The 21,726-nt window shown below is 44.1% G+C and overlaps 1 protein-coding gene across 12 annotated transcripts in view; it reads right to left on the bottom strand.

Moving 5' to 3' along the window:
- The window catches only part of SEPTIN10 (septin 10), a 58,395-nt gene that overhangs the window by 6,026 nt on the left and 30,643 nt on the right, over positions 1-21,726 (bottom strand). For 6 of the 12 annotated variants that reach the window (XM_028497163.2, XM_024116574.3, XM_024116576.3 and 3 more), the window contains 5 exons: positions 16,164-16,350; positions 12,257-12,418; positions 10,530-10,626; positions 9,236-9,404; positions 2,539-2,671 (listed from right to left, as the gene is read on the bottom strand). In XM_028497163.2, the coding sequence (XP_028352964.1) occupies positions 2,539-2,671; positions 9,236-9,404; positions 10,530-10,626; positions 12,257-12,418; positions 16,164-16,184 (582 nt within the window). In that variant the 5' untranslated portion in view covers positions 16,185-16,350. Of the gene's footprint in view, positions 1-2,538; positions 2,672-9,235; positions 9,405-10,529; positions 10,627-12,256; positions 12,419-16,163; positions 16,351-16,584; positions 16,610-16,643; positions 16,710-21,726 lie in introns of those variants that run through there. The other 6 variants (XM_028497158.2, XM_028497160.2, XM_028497159.2 and 3 more) reach the window with 4 other exon arrangements.

Here is a 21,726-nt window from a genome sequence, read left to right as displayed (position 1 = left end):
ACTCATGCGAGTGAAGATGACCCCCAGACGCCCTGCACCAGACCTGACTCTTAACGTATGAGTCTTGCAGGATGAAACTGGTCATGAGGGAACTTACTAATATTATTGTAATATTAATGAAACAGGCCAGTAATCTGCTTCTAAATCTATATAATTAAAAGTTTAGGGCTTCCCTGGTGGCGCAGTGGTTGAGAGTCCGCCTGCCGATGCAGGGGACACGGGTTCGTGCCCCGGTCCGGGAAGATGCCACGTGCCGCGGAGCGGCTGGGCCCGTGAGTCGTGGCCGCTGAGCCTGCGCGTCCGGAGCCTATGCTCCGCAGTGGGAAAGGCCACAACAGTGAGACGCCCGTGTACCGCCAAAAAAAAAAAAAAAAAAAAAAAAAAAAAAAAAGTTTAGAACTCTTGTGACAACTTGGTTTAAACTAACTTCATTAGTTTTAATATAATGTTCTTAACATGAAACAGCTTGAATCACAAAAATAAACATCTATGAAGCACCTACTGACAAATAATACTTGTTTTTTCTTTCAACCATTTGGTCACCCTGAATTTTCATTTTCCTTTTAAACAATACGCCTTTAAGCAAAATATTCTTATGTGGGGTTTTAAAAATTAAAATTCAACTATAAACCACTTCTACATCTTCTCTCCTCACTGGAGAAACTGAGAACCACGATGTATGAGAGAGAAACTCTTACAAGAGAAGCATCTACTAATCAAAAGAATAATCAGCACCCTATTTCCTACTCATCACAACTCCTTCCTCAATATTTGTATTTAAAAATAACTCCAGGGACTTCCCTGGTGGTCCAGTGGTTAAAAATCCGCCTTCCAATGCAGGGGACGCAGGTTCTATCCCTGGTCGGGGAACTAAGAACAGAACCCACATGGCGCGGGGCAACTAAGCCTGCATGCCGCAACTACAGAGCCCGCGTGCCACAACTAGAGAGGAGCCCGTGCACGCGCCACAAGGAAGAACCTGTGCACCGCAACGAAAGATCCTGCATGCCGCAGCTAAGACCCGACACAGCCAATAAATAAATAAATAAATATTTTAAAATAAATAAAAATAACTCCAAACTAGGGACTGTTTTCAAATAAGAGACTGAACGAAACAGAACACCCAAATGCAATATGAGACCTAAGATTGAATTCTGGTTCAAAAACAAAAAATCACCAAACAGAAAGCAACAATAAAAGATAATCTTGGGACGAGTGGGGAAATTTGATTGTGCACTGTGGATCAGGAGAGTCTGTGGCATTGCTATTCCTGTTCTTAGGTGTAGTACTGGTACTGTGGTTATGGAGGAAAATGCACCTGAGCTTCAGAGATGCATGAAGCGCCTGCGATAGTGTTGTGATGTCTACAGCCAGCTTTCAGACGACCAGGGAAACACACACACTAAAGACGGCAAAATGTCCATTCTGAATCTAGGTGTGGGGAGGGACACAGGTACCCCGTACTTTCACTTTCCCATTGTTTGAACTTTTTCAAAATAAAGATCAAAATTCAAATTATAAACAAGCTATATTATTTATTTTACACAACCACTTACTACAGGGTTTATTGATAATAGCGAGTACTATAAGGGTACTTAAAATAATAAATTTGTAGCATTAAATTACTTTACAAATAACTCTTCAGGAACTCTTATTACATCAGCAAGTTCATTTGTAGTAACATTTCTGTCTTCTCTTAGAGATTCCTTTTTGCAGCTCATCCTTTTTGACCCTCATCTTTTTTTTTTTTTTTTGCTGTACGCGGGCCTCTCACTGCCGTGGCCTCTCCTGCCGCGGAGCACAGGCTCCGGACGCGCAGGCCCAGCGGCCACGGCTCACGGGCCCAGCCGCTCCGCGGCATGTGGGATCCTCCCGGACCGGGGCACGAACCCGTGTGTCCCCTGCATCGGCAGGCGGACTCTCAACCACTGCGCCACCAGGGAAGCCCTGACCCTCATCTTAAATGTGGCCATTTATTTAAAAGAAGCCATTGCAGTAAAAGTCTACAGAAAATACCTTAACTCAAGTAAAACTAAAATTGATCCTTGGAGAACCAGAAGCAAACCAAACTCACTGCAGACGGTTTTGCGCCGAGGCTGCCCAGACCACCCAGACCACCCACCTCCAGGAAGCCTGACTTCAAACTCGAAGGCTAGTTAACAGCTTTCAGAGTCACCTACTTCAAACAACAATCCCAAGGACTCAAAACTCTCAGAAAAGGCTTTATCAAGCCACAGCGAAAACACTTCTGGCTCCTGGTTAAGGTATTTAAAACGCTTCTTAGTAACCTAGTCCTTTACAAGTCCTCGATAAACCACTTCTAATGGAAGACACCTTTTTCAAAAAGGCAAAAATTTTTGTTTCCAGCCTGTGCTTTTTTTGGGAAGTCTGCATCCAAAGAGTATGTGTTAAAATACAATAGCTACTTTTTAAGGAACAACTAGTTTTCAAAACCATCTCCGAATTATTGAGATAATTATCCCCAGGTTACCAGGACACCCCAAATAAGTGCACATCCCAGCAAACCAGCGCACTTGCCTCTCTCTCAGCTTCTTTCAACACGGCTTCTTTCTCCTTCACACGCTGCACAAACAGCTGCTTCATTTCTTCCTCCTTCCTCTGACGTTCACCATAAAATTCGTGTCTTTTGGCTTCGTAGGTCTCCTGAAGACTGAAAAATTATTTGTGGTACTCTCATGTTAGCCAGATTACATCACAAACCTGCAAACGCTCGGACGTCCGGGTTAGGCCCCGTGACCGTCACAGCGCGTGTGGCTCCAGGGAGCGCGGGTCTGTCTGCTCTCATGTTAGCCAGATTACATCACAAACCTGCGAACGCTCGGACGTCCGGGTTAGGCCCCGTGACCGTCACAGCGCGTGTGGCTCCAGGGAGCGCGGTCTGTCTGCGGTCCCCGCTGGGCCAGCGCTCCCAGAGGTGCTCATCTCACCCCAGATGGCTTCCTCCTTCCACCTCTGTTGCTTCCTCCCCTCCCCTCCCCCCATTGCCATGTCCGATCACCAGGCTCTGGGAGCTCAGCCTGAGACCCCGACATCACTTCAGTCCCGTCTTGTTTTGATTTCTACAGACACCGTGTTCAGCCCAACTTGATCTTCGTGCTTTTCTGCCTTCGCTACTGGAATAATCTCCCAGCTGAGCTCTAGGCTTTTAGTTCCTCTTTCTTTCATTTTGTTCTTCCTGCCACTCCTAAGATTTTTCCACCAAAAACAGAGATCTCCTTATCTTTTTCCTCTGCATTAGTTATATTATCTGCAGGATAGCAGCACTTCAGAAACTTCACGATCTGGCCCAACAGACCCAATCCCCCTAAGGTTTCAGCTGTACCAACCTAACCATTGTTCCTAAGACGTGCCACATGTTTCATGCTCCAGCCACTGCCCACTTCCCAGCCCTCCCGCTACCCCCACTAGTCCTGTCCCCCGCTTCTCCAGTCTCCCCACCTGGAATCCACTGTTCCCTCCCAAGCACTTCCATGGCTCTTTGTTTATACCTCTTCCTGGCATTTACACCCCACCTGCCTCTCTCTCCGAACAGCTCAGCATCTCTGTAACCCAGCTATCCAATAGAGCCCTCCAGATGTTTCAGTTTCTTCATAAATGTTCATCTAATGACAGAAACTGCAGGGAAGTAGACCCAGTTTAACCAAGCAGAGCAGGGACTGTCCTGGAACTCCACGGCCAGTGCCCGCCTGTCTTACTTGTGGCATTTCAGGAGAACCACAGACCTATATCCGGCAATGCAGGGCCCTTCCATTTCAGCTCACTTGGAGAATATCCCCAAGGTTTAACAGGGAACACAGGTTCACTTTCCAGCTGTATCACAGTTAGAAATTTCTATTACTTATAAAAATATAGCTAAATAGATTTAAAATGCGATGAAATTCAGGAATTTTACTAATCTTATAACTGGAGAAACCTTTCATGGCTAGAACTGTCTACATTTAAGGAAAAACAGAGGAAGAAATGTTACCCCATAGCACTTAGAGCTGAGCATGAGTGCGTGGTACCCAGAGCATGTACTCCAAGGAGGAACGATCCTACACGTTGTCTTTAAGAGCAAAGTTCATAGATGTACAGAATGCCCTGGATAACCACATAAATGCCTCTAATCTCCAGGCATTTTCCTCTTTATAAGGTTTTTTGTTTTTCTGTGTTTGTTTTGGTCTTATTTTAAAGGAGCCTCTAAATCGATCAGGCCACCTTTGCCCACATTTCACTGGTCCTACACTGGACTGATAGCCTTTAGTGGCAAACTTAGTTTAAATAATGCATTTAAATCATGTCAAATCAAAGTTTTAAAAAGTCCTCACTAGTTTACTTACACAAGCACTTGAGTTGTTCAGGAGGAAAATCAAGCCACCTGGCAAAGAGAAAAGACCAAACACTTGGGGAATAGCTGCTACCAGCAGGGACTGGTCTGGACTCACTAATTCCCGCAGTGCCATGAAGAACAAGCACTAACACTGTCCTTCAGGTAAGAAGACGACACTCGGAGAGGTAGCCGCCTGCACAAAGGGACAGAGTTAGCAAGTACAAAGCTGGGGCTGGAACTTGATCAGATGCGCTCCAAAGCCTGTGCTCCTGACCAGCATAAATCCTGCCTACGGCGATGCCTCGGCAAAGGGTAAAGAGGAAACACTGCTCCCGCGTGTCTTGCATCCATCACACAGACGCCCACTGTGACAGGTAAACGTACAGAGCCAACTGCAAGGAAAGAGACCGCACTGTCTTTCAGAAGGTGGTAATGAAGCTCTGGGAGGGCCTGCAAGGAGTGGCTGTGAACCGAATACAACCACTGTTGACTGCCATGGATCTGAGAATGAAAAAGAGCCCTCCCGCTGCCGTGACATTTAATGCAGCACCTGCCCTAGCTGCAGACGTCACTGATTGAAGGCGGAGCTGAAGATGACGGAGGAAGAAAGTGCATCCTGGACCGCTCGTGCCCATCGGGAAAACCGCTGCGTCCCCTCACTCAGGACCTGCCTGAGCTCCAGGTGCAGCTCTCGCAGGCCTGAGGAGCGTCCACCACGGACCCAGTGCAGAAAGACACAAAGTTTATGACGCAAAAAATTACGCCAAACGCTTGAGAAACTCTAAAATACCACACAAATCTCCCGTCCAGACTCTTAGGGCCCAGAGCACTTCAATGATGGTAAACGAGACTGGTTTTGTTCATCTAAAATAACTTGGGGATTTGAGGTTTACAAAAGCATGTTTCATGTAGTTTAAATAATTCAACATCAGTTAATTAAGACTACAGGGGTACACATAATGCCAACCCCCTGGACCTCATGACAAGCACGAGATCGGTGTGGGTACACGGGGACACAAACCATGACTCAGCACAACCGTTCAAGTGAGACAGAGATGGAGACACTGCGGGGCTGCAGAGAGAAAGGCCGGGCCGTAATGAGCAGAGCGCAGCCTAACGGGCTCATGTAACTAACTGTTCTTATTGATAGATACAATACTGAGGGACAGATTTTACATGCCAGCCAAATCACAGTGACTACTGTCGTACACATCCCAAATTAAATGGGAAGATTCCTAAGAAAACAGAATACAAGTTCTTAAAACCACACTGGTGAAAACCTTCCTAGACCTCAGGCTATAAAGAACTGCAGGAATTTTATCAAATAATTTATTCACTAATGAGAAAGCACCAAGAGGAGAGAGATTCTGCTGTGCCTGACCCAAGGAATCCCATCTCAGCAGGACTGCAGGCCTGGGAAGAGCAGAGGAGCACCAGCCCCTGGGCAAGGGGCAGGGCCGCCCTCACACTGAGCCGGAGCCCCCGTCCTTCTCGCTTGTCCTCTGCAAGCCACCTGCAGCCACTGCTCCTGCCCGCTCTGTAACCTGGCCTCCACTGAAGAGCCTCCTTTCCCAGATTTCCATTCTTCACCTGTCCAGTGGGCAGACGCTCCCCAAACTGAAGAAATGCTAAAACACGGCTGTTCTGAGTGCCCGCCCACCATCTCTCTCTCCTCTTGTGTTATTATTCTGGTTACCTTTGGAGAGCTGCTTCTTCCCACGGGATGCATTCTGGTGGGACAGGCAGTCAGGCTCACACCCCCCCAGCCAGAACACGGGCACATGTCCTAAGCTGGGCCCGCTGGACATCCCCCTTCCTGGAAGGAAGGCTGGAAGTGGTTTGTTCATGAATGAAACGGGTTTTCTCCCTTCAAATCTGCAAGCCCTGGCCTGTGCTGTCGTTTTTGACTCGGGTGGCGTGCTCCTCGTTATGTCAAAGAACGGTCAAGGGAGCAACTGGACTGTATCACTGCCGTACTTGCACAGCAAAGCCCTCTCGCCTTCAACACGGCCACCTCTCCCTTCCTTCCTGAGACCCTCTTCACTTGGCTTCCGAGACATGAACCTGCTGGTTTCCTCCTTCCTCTACCCTAGGCTTCTCAACCGCTTCTGTCTGCTTCTCCTGCTGACACACATTCAACGGACTCAAGGCTGTTTCCAAGGCACCTTTCTTTCCAAATGTACTTCTCTCTCCAGGCATCTCACCCATACGCAGTATTCAATTAACCACCTCTTAGTGCCTGTGACTCTGAAGTTCATCCCTTGGGCCCAGCCCTCTCCTCTCTCCTCTGAGCTCCAGATAAACAGCCAGAGTGCCTATGTGACACTGTCACTTGGATGTTTCAGAAGACACCCTAAGTCCCCAGGTCCCAACTGAGCTAACGATCTCCATCCTGCCCCACAGAACAGCCAGTGGTCCTCCAGAGACACTCCCTCATGAAGGGTACAGCTACCTGCCGAGCTGAAGAAACCACTGATCCAGGCCAGCAGAAGTCTTCTTTTGGCATCTTCTGCTCCTTTACCTCATTATATCTGAACAGTCACTAAGTTCTTTCACTTTTATCTTCTAGATGTCTCTCAGACACGTCCAGTTCTGTCCTTGCTGCTGGTACTTAGCTCCTCAGCACCTCTGCACACCCTCTGACCCCTCCCTCACACTGCAGCCAAGAGTGATCTTTTAAATGCAAATACGGTTATCCGTATCCTGCTTCAAGCTTGTGCCTTTCCCTGAGGACAAAGACCAAATCCCCACCAGGCTGCCTTGCTCCTCCAATCTTCCTGCAGAGACTTAAAAGATGCCTTTCTCTCTCTGCCTTCCAGGTCTCTGCATATGTCTCCTCTGTTTTCCCCAGGTAGTAAAAGCTCAGAACAATAAGTGCCTCAAGGAAGTCTTCCCTAATTTTCCAGATTAAATCCAGATGCCCTCCCCCCATGATACACCACCTCTCCTTTCGTCCACATTTCACAACCATAATTCATTGTGCAATTAGTTGTTTGGTTTTGGCCTCCCTCCCCGTGGGAATGTAAACCCCATGACAGCCAGGACTATATAGTCTCATTCAGTACTACCTCACCAGCACTTAGCCTAGAGCACTGCAAACACGAGATGCAGTATTATTCACTGTTGCCTCCAAAGTATCATCTCAGCCTTCCCTTCTCCCCAAGCTCCAGATTCATTTATGAAATAACCTACTCTAAGTCTTCACCTGAATATTTAATAATCAACTTAAATGTAACATGTCCCAAACTTCTCAATTACTAATCCACCAGGAAATCTACCCCTTCCCCAGTCTTGCTCATAACAATAAACATCACCACCGTTCACCCGGTTTCTCAGGTGGAAAACAGTAACTGGAGCCACCACCCTGGATTCCTCTTTTCTTTACGTCCATATCCAGACCATCAAAGAGTCCTGTTGACGTCACCTTCCAGTCCCATGTGGTGAGCATGCTTCTCACCACCTCCACCACTGCCACGCCAGCACAGGCCTCTGTCTGCTCGTACTTGGATACCCACAGCAGCCTCCTGCCCGGGCCTCCTCACTCTCCCAGCCCCGGTTCACCACACAGGGCAAGAGCATCTTCCTCCCTGCACCCACGGTGCACACTCAGCCAGTGACCAGCAGGAAGTGTCTGCTTAAGGGCTGAGTGGGAATTTTCATTCAAATGGGATTCTTTGGCTCCATACCCGGAAACTGTGAACCTGCTTTTCTGAGTCGCCCACAGGTGACTGATGACTGATCCACCAGGCACCTGAATCCCTCTCCTCCAGCACGCAAGGCTGCCCCGCCCGCTGTCGCTCAGGATCCGCGTCTCCTTCAGGCACGTGGGGATCCCTCACCACCCACAGACTTGAAAGAGCGAGAAGTGAAGCCTCCTGGGAAACACGAAGGGACGCCAATGCTAGATGCTTTCCCTTCAGCAGAGAAAATCATCGCTTTACCAGAGCTGGCCCGTAACTAGAAGCACAGCACGCCCAAAATTGGTGAGGAGGGTGAAGTACCTAGAATTCTTAATGCATTACGCTACCAGAGCTAAAACACTCATTAATCTGTAGAGTGGAAAAACTTTAAAGTTGAGCCTCATCTATTATTAAACCTTCCTGAAGGCCACGTGCAGTGGCAGCTGGACCCAGCGCTCCCCCCTCCTGTGGTGTTTGGTGCAGACGCGGACCCCAGGGAACGGCCGGAACATCAGTAATGAAACGCGGAGGAACCCTTGGTCCCGTAACAGATTTAGAACAGTGTTGGTCCTGAACAAAATCGTTTGGGAATGTGACATCGAAACAGATCTGATTTAGTCTGTTAAGGATTAGAGTTCCACCTTTACATATTTTAATGAAAACAAACAAACAAAGAAACAAACACCTCGGGAAGGTAGCAGCATATAAAATTACCAAGCAAGTTTATAACAACGCTTCACGCTCTAACCACCGAGCAAGTTACGATTCCTGTAACTTTATGGTAATATTTTCAGTCTAATCTCTGACTCCCGACAAGAACTTTCATGCTTCCTTTACACGATATTTTCCTAAGTTTAGTCATTCCAAAACTTTCATCAGGATAAAAAACTACAGCTTTGTAGTTTATTTAATATGATTCAGAGTCCAGGTTTTTAAAATAATAATCAGTACACTTTCATCTTCGCATAAATACAAAAATAAAACCAAATAATGAGAGATTTTTCCTTTGGTTACTCACTTCACCAGATGCTGAAATCCTGGGTTTCTGCCCTATGTCCTCCCTTCTACTCGAACTCCCTGAGTCGCATAAGGACAGAGACCTCCGGGAGCAGCATGGAAAGCAGTCGTTAATTGTAGCAGGTGGCTCTGCCTCATGATGTGGGAGAGTCTCCGTCATCCTGGGCAGACGGAGAGGCCCACCCCACCTCCCTCCCTGGCTGCTCACCTGAGCGGCTTGTTCTCTGGGCCCGTGTCTGTGAGGCCCGTCTCCTCCAGCTTGCGGCGCCGGTACAGCTCGTAGTGCCTCGTGTGCGTCTCGTCTCGCAGATCCTCCATGTTCGTACAAATGAGCATCTCCCGGAGCTTGACAAAGTCGCAGTGGTTTTCATTTTCCACTAGCCGGAAAACAGAAAACAGCAACACCGATTTTTAATCCTGACATATAATTAGTATTTGTTGAACGGACGAGTAAGTGAAAACACATCTGAAATAACCCAAACGGCGAAATGATCAGTCTGATGAACAGCTACGGCTGTTTCATACAAGTGACCAAGGAAGCAATTCTTGTATTACACACACCGAATTATAGGCGATATTGATTAACAGAGGTTTGCTTAAATTTAGTAGCCAAGGATAAACAGGAAATAGGAAAGAAATACATTCTATTCTGTACCATATGCTCCAATCATTTCACTAATATTTTGTTAGCAGTTTATAAACCAATCCTCAGGACATTTCACATACCGCCTGAAAAGAGTATGTAGTATTTTTTCACTAAAACTTCAAGGTGGTAAATTCTGCACACTCGAGAACACCATCTGTGCCTGCTGTAAACATCAAATTCTTGTCACACAATATGCCGCGTTTGTGATCCTGAGTCACATATGTTACTGTGACCAATAGTTTTAAGTACAATTATTACCTTTATATTTTCTATACATTAAAAATGTTAAGTTTTGTCAATATTTTCCACTAATTACAAAATTTGTCAATTTAAAAAAAGCAGCACTGGGAAACCAGTACCAGCAGGGGTAACCGAGTCCCCATTAGTTGGCATCATGAATGAATGAGCCAGACAGTCCTAATAACTTACTCATTATACAGTTAGATAAATGCTAAAAATTTTTAGTTGGCTGACTGGTTTGTTTGAGAAATAGTTGACAATACTTTGATGAGTAAAAATATATAAATTTACAAAGTGGTTTATTGTGTCCCAGAATTATCTAGTACTTAGTTTACGTACTATGTTTAAACAATACTATTTACACTCAAATTTTGTTTAAAGTACCCGACCAGTGCTTCCCGCCTTCTGAACGTCCTGGTGCACCTGGGCAGGTAACGTGATCTAAGACAGGAAGTAGGGAGGCTGTGCCTGGCCTCTGCAGACGTGGCTAAAACAGAGCAGAGCCAACCCTTCTGACAGCCAATCATAACCCCAAATCAGCATCACTTCCTAGAAGGCATTAAATGCAACTTTCAGGCTGTCAGGCAGCGCACATACCCTCGTTTATCTCCTTTACCTTGTACGATGCCCCAAGGGTACTGGCGAGCTTTGACCATCTTATTTCCAACTTTCACCTCATCCATGCTTCCTACCACAGCAAACGGCAAGTGTCCCTGGAAAGGAGCCAGGACGTCAATCACATCTCATACCAGTAAAAACAGAGAAGAGGAAATTTACTAAAAACTAATGTGTTAAAGCCAAATGATCTGCTGTGCCTCAGCTTTTAAAACGTGCCCTGTGAACATGTGTTCACAACTGTTCACGTGTATGCCAACTGTTCTACAGAGTCATCTTCAGGCCCTGGAGAGAGAATTATTTACTGAGCATGCCCCACACGTATTCCTATTTTGCTGCAAGAATACAAAAACAGAATTCTAGCCCAGGTATCATTTCCCTCATTATTATCTTGGTCCTAAAAGACAAAGATAACGTTGAGGAAATCTCACACACACACACACACACACACCCCATATAACCGAAGTGTGTATATATATATATATAAAAAATATAGTGTATATCTACATATATAACACTAACATAAAATAATATTTAAGTCCCAAACTAATGCTAAATACAAATGTTATAGAAATTTAGAGGAGGGAGAGGTCTCTTTGGGCAGGAAGACACAACCCGAACTGGAGACGGATCAAGCAGAATAGGAAGAACTAGCATAGTAAGGAGAAGATTTTGAACAAAGATACAATAGCTGGATTTAATGGCAGTGAGTAGACTGTGCTGTCTGAAGCTGAGGATTAATTTAGGGGAAAAGTCTAATGTAAACAGTATTATGTTTAATATTTAATAATTGACAATATTTAGTCAATTGCATCCCTCTGAAAACTGATTACAGGTGGGCACAAAAAACAAAATTAGATATAAAGACAATTTAACACACAGGAATTAATATCACTTCCTTTACATTACTCAGCTTTCTATATATTTAAGTATCTTAATATGAACAAAGTATGAAGAAATCAGAAAAGCGAAAGGGGAGAAATGGAACAAACAGGTACTGAATGTCACTGTGTCAGGCAGTGAACAAAGCTGTATCCTCACAACAACCCTTAAGACAGGTATTATTAACCCAATTTCATAGATAAGTTAACAGTCTCAGGGAAGTTAATAATTCCCACAAGAACACATGGTAAAGTCTGACTGCAAAACCCATGATCCGTCAAAATATAACCAAGTACTTAAGAAATTTGGTAGCCTCAAGTAACACAAAGAACTTAGTCATCCTCAACCATATTAAGTTATGTATAATTAAAATATACTAAATATATTCTATATTAAAATATAAAAAAGTTATGTGAATATTTCATATGTACCTGTGACCCTGTAAGGGAGAATGAGCTTCAGTACCAGATTAGAAAGCTCTCCTTAAAGATTTTAAGATCCTAAAGCATTCTGAGGGAGGCCGTAACATCTTCTCATGTTCTTAAAGACAGGACAGGAAGGAATCTTTCTAAGGCAATTAAATATGGTTCCACAAAAGATGGATCCCAGTCTCACAGATGTATCACTTCATTTAGGTGAAGAGTAGGGAGGAAAGAAAAATGCTCAAAAATATATCCTCATTATACTTTTCCAACTCTAGAAAATAAAACATTTCCCTATACTGGACTCTTTCAAAATTCACCTTGTTTTGGAAGACAGAAGTGAAAATACATTAGTAGCAGTGTTACTTACTTAAAAATCACTTTTTTTATATGTAAAACAAATAATATTCAGTTAAGAGCTTACATTCATTGACGCATTGATTTTAGCAATAGTTTCATCATCTGTTGGGAACTGGTATATCTGAACACCATTGCTGACCAATTCACTCATGAGCTTGACCTTAAACTTCTGTAATTCAGTTTTAGAAATTGCATCTGCTTTGGCAATCACTGGTATAATGTTCACCTATTAAGAATAAAGAGAAACAAAATCTCATGATTGAGGATTTATTTTTTAATCCTGAAGTTTTTGCATTCAAAACCACTCAGTCCCTGACAAATTTCCTTGACCTAGATCAGAGGATGAGCAAACTACAGTCCACTGACTGCCTCTTTACATAAATGAAGAGTTACTGGAACACAGCTAGGCCCATTCATTACACATTACATATTTCCTATGGCCACTTTCATTCTATAATAGCAGAAGTGAGTAGTTGTATCAGAGGCCCATGACCTGCGAAGCCTGAAGTACTTACTACCTGGCCCTTCACAGGAAAAGCTTGCCGACTCCTGACGTAGAATCATTGGCTTCATTTTTACCAGATACTCATATACAACCACTCCTACAAATGCTGGCGTTACAATAACTGCTTTTAAAAAGCAGAGCTCTGGCACTTCCCTGGTGACAACAGTGGTTAAGAATCCGCCTGCCAGTGCAGGGGACACGGGTTCGAGCCCTGGTCCGGGAAGATCCCACATGCCGCGGAGCAACTAAGCCTGTGCGCCACAACTACTGAGCCTGCGCTCTAGAGCCCGCAAGCCACAGCTACTGAAGCCCGCGTGCCTAGATCCCATGCTCCACAACAAGAGAAGCCACCGCAGTGAAAAGCCCGCACAGGGCAACGAAGAGTAGCCCCCGCTTGCCGCTACTAGAGAAAGCCCGCGCGCAGCAACCATCCATCCATCCATCCATCCGTACATACATAAATAAAGCACAGCTCTTATAAAGTTCATCTTTCATCTGAATTCAGGTTTAGAAATCTCACATTTTCTTCTCTCAGTCTCTGATAATTTCATCATACACAAAATAAATAAAATGTAAGCGTGAGCTAAAATCAGCTGCGTAATTCATTAAGAGTCTTTTACTTCCTAATACCCTAAGCACTAAGTAATCAGGTGACTGACCCCAGCAGGCCTCGGGGACAGGCCAGGGGCCTCCTTCTGCCTCTCATTTAAGCTGGCCCCTCCCAGTGACTTCATCTGGCCTGCATGCACCCCACTGTCAGACTCTTACTCAGATGATGAAAGGAGATTTTACGAATACCAGCTAAAAACGTTCACGACGCAAAGGAATAGCTTTCTCAGCATTATTTTTTTTAAATTATTTTACTTTATTTTTGGCTGCATTGGGTCTTAATTGCTGCACGCGGGCTTTCTCTAGTTGCGCCGAGTGGGGGCTGCTCTTTGTTGCGGTGCGCGGGCTTCTCATTGCAGTGGCTTCTCTTGTTGTGGAGCACGGGCTCTAGGCGCATGGGCTTCAGGAGTTGTGGTGCATGGGCTTCAGGAGTTGTGGCACATGGGCTCAGCAGCTGTGGCTCGCGGGGCTCTAGAACGCAGGCTCCGTAGTTGTGGCACATGAGCGTAGTTGCTCCACGGCATGTGGGATCTTCCCGTATCAGGGATCGAACCCATGTCCCCTGCATTGGCAGGCGGATTCTTAACCACTGTGCCACCAGGGAAGTCCCCCTTTCTCAGCATTATTTAAAAGTCCTATCACTGGCCCGGGAGGAAGAGATGTGGGGTCCTGAAGACCGACTGACCTGCGACGCTAGTTCTGTATGATTAATGTCCCCACCAAAGAGTGATATCTCCACAAATTCAGGGGTTTGTAGGTTTTTTGGGTTATTAGTTTGTTTTTAGTGAAAGACTTCAGGCTAAGTAGTCATGTGTGTCAAGAGAGTGAGCTATCAATGTAATTTTCAGAATGAAAGTGAAAACTAAATATCATAATTCCTTTTCTATTCTTAAATGTATTTTTCTTCTCCAATTTTACACCGATTTACTGTGTATATTTGGATTTATTGGTCTCAAATACATTCCAAAGGAGGTAAAGATTTTTCCAACTATCCATGAAATAAACTTTTCAGCAATTGTGGGTAAACAGCTTTGAAGATGAATTAGTCAAAGTATATAAAAATTTGATGCCAAGTTCTTGATTTTGGTATCATATAATATTGATACATAGATATTCAATAAATTATGCCAAGTTAGTAACTTCTAATTGATTCCACTATTAATAGCAGAAGCAGGCCAGTGTACATACCTGACGTTAAGCTTTTTGATTGTAGCATATGCGCCTGAAGCTGACCTTTGCTGAGGCATCTATTTCAAAGACATCCGTTCGAGTAAACCCACTGCAGCTGCGGACATAGCTACTGGCTACCATCAGGTAAGGAACCGGGCAGCCCTGCCTGGAGGACCCCCTTTCAGAAAGCCTCGATGGCTGAGCCTGGAGCAACCTGCCTCTCCCTCCCCAGCCCCAATTCCCACGCTAGTGCTTTAAAGTCACCACCAAAGGGGGAACCTGTGAAACCCCAGGTGCCTCACCCTCAGACCCTGATAAAGGCTGAGCCCAGGTTCACGATCCCTCCCTCCCTCCCTCCCTCCCCGCTCCCACCCCAGCGTGTGGCCTTGAGTGTGCTGTGCGCCCTCAGGACCCGCAGGGACCACCCTTGCTCCTCGGAGTCCCCTGATGCTAGTTGCTGATGTGCATCCTGGGACCCTAAGAACCAAGAGGGCCGGCCCAGCCACGACAGTGGCCCCAGTAGCGGGGGACGCGTCACCACCCGCACAGGAGGTAACTCTCCACGTGGAGGGAGCCGCGGAGCCCTGCAGTAAGAACAGGACACACTGTCGATTTAGTCCACCCTCACACCTGCCTTCGAGGTAGATACTCTCCTGGTTCTGGTTTGGGAGGCAGGGAGACGGACGCTCGGAGGGTAGAAACCTGCCAGGAAAAAGGGGCGATGAGGTGGCAGAGCGAGTACTGCAGGCACCTCTGCTGCCACCAGACAAGCGCAGCCTGAGACAGAGCTATGCGCTCTTGCGTTTGCGTCCCTTGAATAAGATGGGATTCCTGTATCAGACTCAACTATGAAAACAACCGGCTAAATGGTTAGAACATCCGATCAGGTGAACAGACTCTCACATGAGCTTCCTCCAGGCCCGTCACAGCCTGGGGACTGCGGTGCTGGTCAGAAGCCAGCCCGTCTCTGCACCGACGCTGCACCCGCTGGCCCGCGTGCCTTCCACACCGACTTCCGTACAGAAAGCAGCAGTGGCCAGATGCCCTTGCTTTCCCAGTCCTAGCTCACGAAATGCTCAGCCAGGTAACGGAGCTGCATTCCTCACACTATTAGAGGTCACAGGAGAACCCTGGAGACTTTTTTAGTGTAAGACAGCAGTCTTTAACTATCTTTTAAACAAATAAAAAAAATCTGAAGTGAGTTAATTTGTGGATACTATTTTTTACAGCTCCCTGAATTTATACATAGCTCACTGGCTCAGAAATTCAAAAACAGGTTTTCTGGATACGGTTGAAATAAAAATGTAATTTACTGTAATATGTGGTGAGACTTTAGACCTTGATCTTCATTAGTGAGCTGCTTCTCAATAGTGTCATACAGTAAAGTTAGTGTCAAATAAATTCTATAGTTAAATGAAAATGAATACCCATATTCTGGCATGCAATTTAATCACTAAAAAAGGACTAAAATTTTATGTTAATGCTTTTTCTTTGCATCTCATCTCCCAAACTGAATTTCTCTGGAAAATATCCTAAAATTGAAAATTATCAAATGTTTTTAAAATGCACAGAATAAGAGTTATGACATATGTACATATCATAAAGGTATTTTAATAGTTCCAAGTAAGTGAACTTGGAACTATTAAAATGAACTGAAGCACGATGGTTGGTCCTTTTCCAAACCCACCTTGCTGTCCAGGCTCTTCATGGTCAAGAGATCCAGTGTCTTCAGAGAGTGGCCTGTCGGGGAGATGAAGTAGAGGCACACGTGGATGCGAGAGTCGTGGTAGTTAAAGAGGGAGCGTTTGATTTTCAGCTCTTCTTGGAGATAGGCCTCAAACTGAGCGTCGATGTAGTCAACAATTGGTTGGTAGCTGAAAAAATAATTAAATATTTAACACAGTATATTCATGACACCTTAATAAGGTATATGCATAAATCTAAAGTTTGAGATCTGTATTTTCACCAGTGAACAGTTGCCATCTACGCTAAACAGATAACTTAAGTACTAAAACAACATGCAAACGTGCAGGTAAAAAGGCAGTACTTTGAAACCATCAGAACAACCTGTGCTTTAAACCATTTTATACAAACAACACTGAACGTACACTAATTCCCTCTCACACACATTCACACGCTGGAGCCCTTCTGGCACGGCTTCCCATACTTGCCAGGCTGCTGGAGGAGGGTAGGCGTCTAATTGCAACCAAACTGGACGTGGCATATTATTCTGCTGAGAGAAGGCATGAGTATCAACAACTTAAAAGATACTTAAGTCAAATTCCGTGACTCCCTGCTTCTGAAATCGGATCGTGAGGCGTGGAAAGCATTAACGTAGTAAGGAGGAAGGGCACACCCACATGGAAGCGCCTAACTGGTGACGCAGGCATGACTTTCTCATTTACTTACAAGTAAGGGAAAGCCCGTCGCATCCGACACACGAGTCCTTGCCTGGACCCTCTTCCTGCCTGGTGCGCCTGCCCCCACAGCTGTTCCAGGCTGTTCACCCTTCAGGGTGCAGCTCACAGCACGATGCACTGCAGACAATAGTTTGTGAACGGTCCACTTCATTTTGGTATGCTAAATCACCACCTGTGAACCTCAACTTTCTATGCGTAACTATTCTCATCAGGCAAATCTGGGCTTCCAAGTGAAAAAAGCAGCAAACAGATCCTCTATCAAATTCCCTGGACACCTTTACACTTATCCCTGTAGCCCCCAAATGGAGCAGTAACTGTGCAGCTGAGGTACTAATAAATGTGCATTCAATGGAGAGCCTGGCCCTGCCAGTCCTCGAGGATCATCACCTTCTTCTTTCAAACTCATAGAGCCCCTGTTGTCCCCAGGCAGACGGCACACAGTTGCGGACAGAGACGGGACCTTACGCTTCTGTGCTCTCCACACAACAACACAACAGCACACCTTCACCACATCAGATGTACTATTGGGAACACCATCCTTGGGAAACTGGTCTAAATGTGACCCAACGTGATGCCATCCCCAAAATAATAAAACAGCAAAACTTAATCTGTAAGTACATATTTAACATAAAATTTCCAAAGAAGCTTCTATTAATGACTTAAAATAGATCAACTATAAATACCCATAAATACTCCTCTGTCTGAATGGTTTGCATAATGCCTGTCATAAATGAAAACCCTAAACATTTTTTGTTAAATAAATAATAATAACATTAGAAATTCTTCCACAGTATTTTCCTCTAGGCTTCCGTTTCCAGTACCTTGCAGGTTCAATCTTCAATGAAATGAAAGACACTGGCTTAAAATACAAAAACCACCTCCTTTTTCAAAGTACTCATAAAGGGTAAGGAAGTAACCGCATCAAAACTGAAGAGAGTAGAAACAGGGAGGTGAGCAGAGGACCAGAGCGGGCTTGGTAAATGGGCCAAATCCAGCCACGTTCCTTTGTTATTCATAGCCTGAGGCTGCTTTTTCGCTACAAGCAGAGTAGTTTGGACAGAGGCCGTAGGTTCTGCAAAGCTTGAGATATTTACTTCTCTGGCCTTTACAGAAAAGGTGTACCAGCCCCTGCACTAAAAGCATCAGTGCTAGTTTCATCCTGAGGCCAGTTTGTCAATGTGGTTCTTGGGCTTTGCTCCTGAAGGATTTGTGGGACAAGAAGGAAGAAAGCAAAGTCCAGGTCCACACAGGAGATTGCCTCCCCACTCTGGGCTGAGGTCCTCAGATCTACACCTTCAGTGCAGGAATGAGCTAGAAGTAAACCCACAGTTCCTCCCCTCTCCCCAAGGATCTGAGGGAAGGTTGCCCTGGCACTAAATCAAGCTGGGAAAATAAACAGAGAGGGAGAACCAGCCTCAAGAACTTGTGGCCACAGGGTCAGCCCTCACACGAATCCACAGCCCGGGTTCACACATGGCCTCTGATTCTGAGAACCTCAAGCCATGAAACTAGGATCCTGAGTATTAACACGCAGAGGGACCTAATGTAAGCAAATCCAAATCTGTTCTGAGTATCTCTGCAAATAACTTTTCAAAGACCATGAGAACTCTAATAAAAAAAAACAACCAAGCGTATAGGGGAGAAAAGGCACAGTGAATAAGAACCAAAGGAAAAAACAAACATCAGTACAATAACTGCAAAATTGCAATGTACTGGAATTATAAGATATAGTTACAAAATAGAGACAAAAGAAATAGAAATAAAGGCGAACTTGAATATACGTGCTGGGAATAGTAAAGTAACAAAAAGTGATCCTAGAGATATGAATATGAACCACACAGAATGTACAGATTTGAAAACTATAATAACCAGAATGAAAAACTCATGGATTAGTTTAAAAGCATATTGGACACAGCTAAAGAGAGAATCAGTATACTGGAGGATAAATCCAGACTAATTATCCAGAAAACAATAGAGAGAAGGAAAAAAAGAAGATAAAACTATGGAAGGGAGATTAATAAACACAGAAGACATAACGAGAGGGTCTAACATACATTTTAACACCGTTTCAGAAGGGGCAGAAACAGCATCTGAAGAGATGATGTCTCAGATTTTTTAAAAGAACTGATGATACTGTTCAGACTCAAGAAGTCAAACAAATCACAATCTGGATAAATTACAAATAAATAAAACCCTAGATATATGTAAAACTGGAGAACAACAAAAACAAAGATCTTAAAAGCACTGGAGGGAGCTTCCCTGGTGGCACAGTGGTTGCGAGTCCGCCTGCCAATGCAGGGGACACGGGTTCGTGCCCTGGTCCGGGAAGATCCCACATGCCGCGGAGCGGCTAGGCCAGTGAGCCATGGCTGCTGAGCCTGCGCGTCCGGAGCCTGTGCTCCGCAACGGGAGAGGCCACAACAGTGAGAGGGCCCGCGTACCGCAAAAAAAAAAAAAAAAAAAAAAAGCACTGGAGGAAAATAAGGAGGATACTCTTAAGGGGAAGACAGACTGACAGCTGCCTTCTCAGCAGTAAAAACAGAACCCAGGAGACAGTGGAATGGTATCTTCAATGGGAGGAAAGAAAATAAATGCCCGCCCAGAATTGTATACCCAACTAAAATTTCAAGTATGAGAGTAAAACAGAAAATTTTGGTTAAGAGGGTAGTAAATACTGGCTGTATAAAATGATAATAATGTGTGGTTAGGAAAAAGAGAGAGAAAACATGACAGGGTAAGTTGGCGGGGTGGGGGGGAGGTTAACAGTTTAACTGTTCAAAATTCCATTTTACTGTCTATTTGTATCATCGAGGACAAGTACAAATATTATTTAACCTTAAACCTTGATTAGGTTAGAGATTATGTTTGTAATTTCTAGGGTAACAACTACAAGAATAGAAATCAAGCAAGAAAGGAAAAAGAAACATGGAACTTGCGACAAACAGAAAACTCAAAATAAGATGGTAAATTTAAACCTAAAATATCAGTAAATATATTACCTGTGAATGGACTAAGCACACAATTAAAAAATAAATATTGTCACAGTGGATTTTAAAAAAGAAAACCAGGGCTTCCCTGGTGGCGCAGTGGTTGAGAGTCCGCCTGCCAATGCAGGGGACACGGGTTCGTGTCCCGGTTTGGGAAGATCCCACATGCCGCGGAGCGGCTGGGCCCGTGAGCCATGGCCGCTGAGCCTGCGCGTCCGGAGCCCACGCTCCGCAACGGGAGAGGCCACAACAGTGAGAGGCCCGTGTACCGCAAAAAAAAAAAAAAAAAAAAAAGAAAACCATATGCTTGATCAGAAGCACATCTAAAGCACAAGAGTACCCAAAGGCTGGAGTGAAGGAACAGAAGAACACGCCTCCACAAGAAAGTGACGTCTGACAACACAGAAGCTTCACAAGAGGAAAAGGTTGCTACATAGTGATAAAAGTGTCTATTCTTCAGGATAAAATAAAAGAAAAAAATAAAAGTTAATTGAAATTGGAAATATCAATACTACATATCAAAATTTGTGGGATGCAGCCACACTTAGAGGGTAAGTATGGGTAAGGCCATACTTAGAGTGTAATTTATAATCTTAAATACATAAGACTGAGAATCAGTGAGAAATCAGAGCAGATTAGATCAAAATCCAAAGAAAAGTAATTACAGATATAAGAGCAGCAATTAATAAAATAGGAAAAAACAATAAGTATAAAATTGATAGGATCGACAAAGCCAAAATTTGAAAAGACCAAGTAAACTTACCACACTTTGTCGAGGCTGACCAAGGAGAAGAGAAACAAGCACAAATAACCAGTACCAGGAAAGGAGGTGTAGATGTCATTACAGATGATGAAGACAATGAAAATATATTAGAAGAATATTATCAACATCTTTAAGTAAATATATTTGGGAATTTGGATGAAACAGATTCCTGGAAAATTGTAACTTTTCAAAACTGTCTCAAAAAACAACTCCAAATTGTCCTATAATCATTAAAGAAAATTAATAACTCAAAATCTTCTCAGAAAACTCCAGGCCCAGATGGTTTTACTGGCAAGTTCCACCAATCATTCCAGGGAAGAATAACTCTAATCTTAAACAAATTTTTCCAAAAAACAGAGTGAAAAACTCCCCAAACTCATTTTAGAAGGCTAACATAACCTTTATTTAAAAAAAAAAAAAAAAAGGATAGTATAAGATACTGGTTGACATTTCCACTAAGATCAGGAACAAGACAAGGTTGCCCACTCTCACCAGTCTTATTCAACATAGTTTTGGAAGTTCTAGCCACAGCAATCAGAGAAGAAAAAGAAATAAAAGGAATCCAAATAGGAAAAGAAGAAGTAAAGCTGTCACTGTTTGCAGATGACATGATACTATACATAGAGAATCCTAAGGAGACTACCAGAAAACTACTAGAGCTAATCAATGAATTTGGCAAAGTAGCAGGATACAAAATTAATGCACAGAAATCTCTGGCATTCTTATACACTAATGATGAAAAATCTGAGAGTGAAATTAAGAAAACACTCCCATTTACCATTGCAACAAAAAGAATAAAATATCTAGGAATAAACCTACCTAAGGAGACAAAAAACTTGTATGCAGAAAACTATAAGACACTGATGAAAGAAATTAAAGATGATACAAATAGGTGGAGAAATATACCATGTTCTTGGATTGGAAGAATCAACATTGTGAAAATGACTCTACTACCCAAAGCAATCTACAGATTCAATGCAATCCCTATCAAACTACCACTAGCATTTTTTACAGAACTAGAAAAAAAAATTTCACAATTTGTATGGAAACACAAAAGACCCCAAATAGCAAAAGCAATCT

The sequence above is a fragment of the Physeter macrocephalus genome, chromosome 12 (assembly GCF_002837175.3).
Source record: "Physeter macrocephalus isolate SW-GA chromosome 12, ASM283717v5, whole genome shotgun sequence".
Classification (NCBI taxonomy): domain Eukaryota; kingdom Metazoa; phylum Chordata; class Mammalia; order Artiodactyla; family Physeteridae; genus Physeter; species Physeter macrocephalus.
The sequence above is the reverse complement of the archived record's forward strand: the minus strand, read 5'-3'. Positions and strand labels throughout refer to the sequence as shown.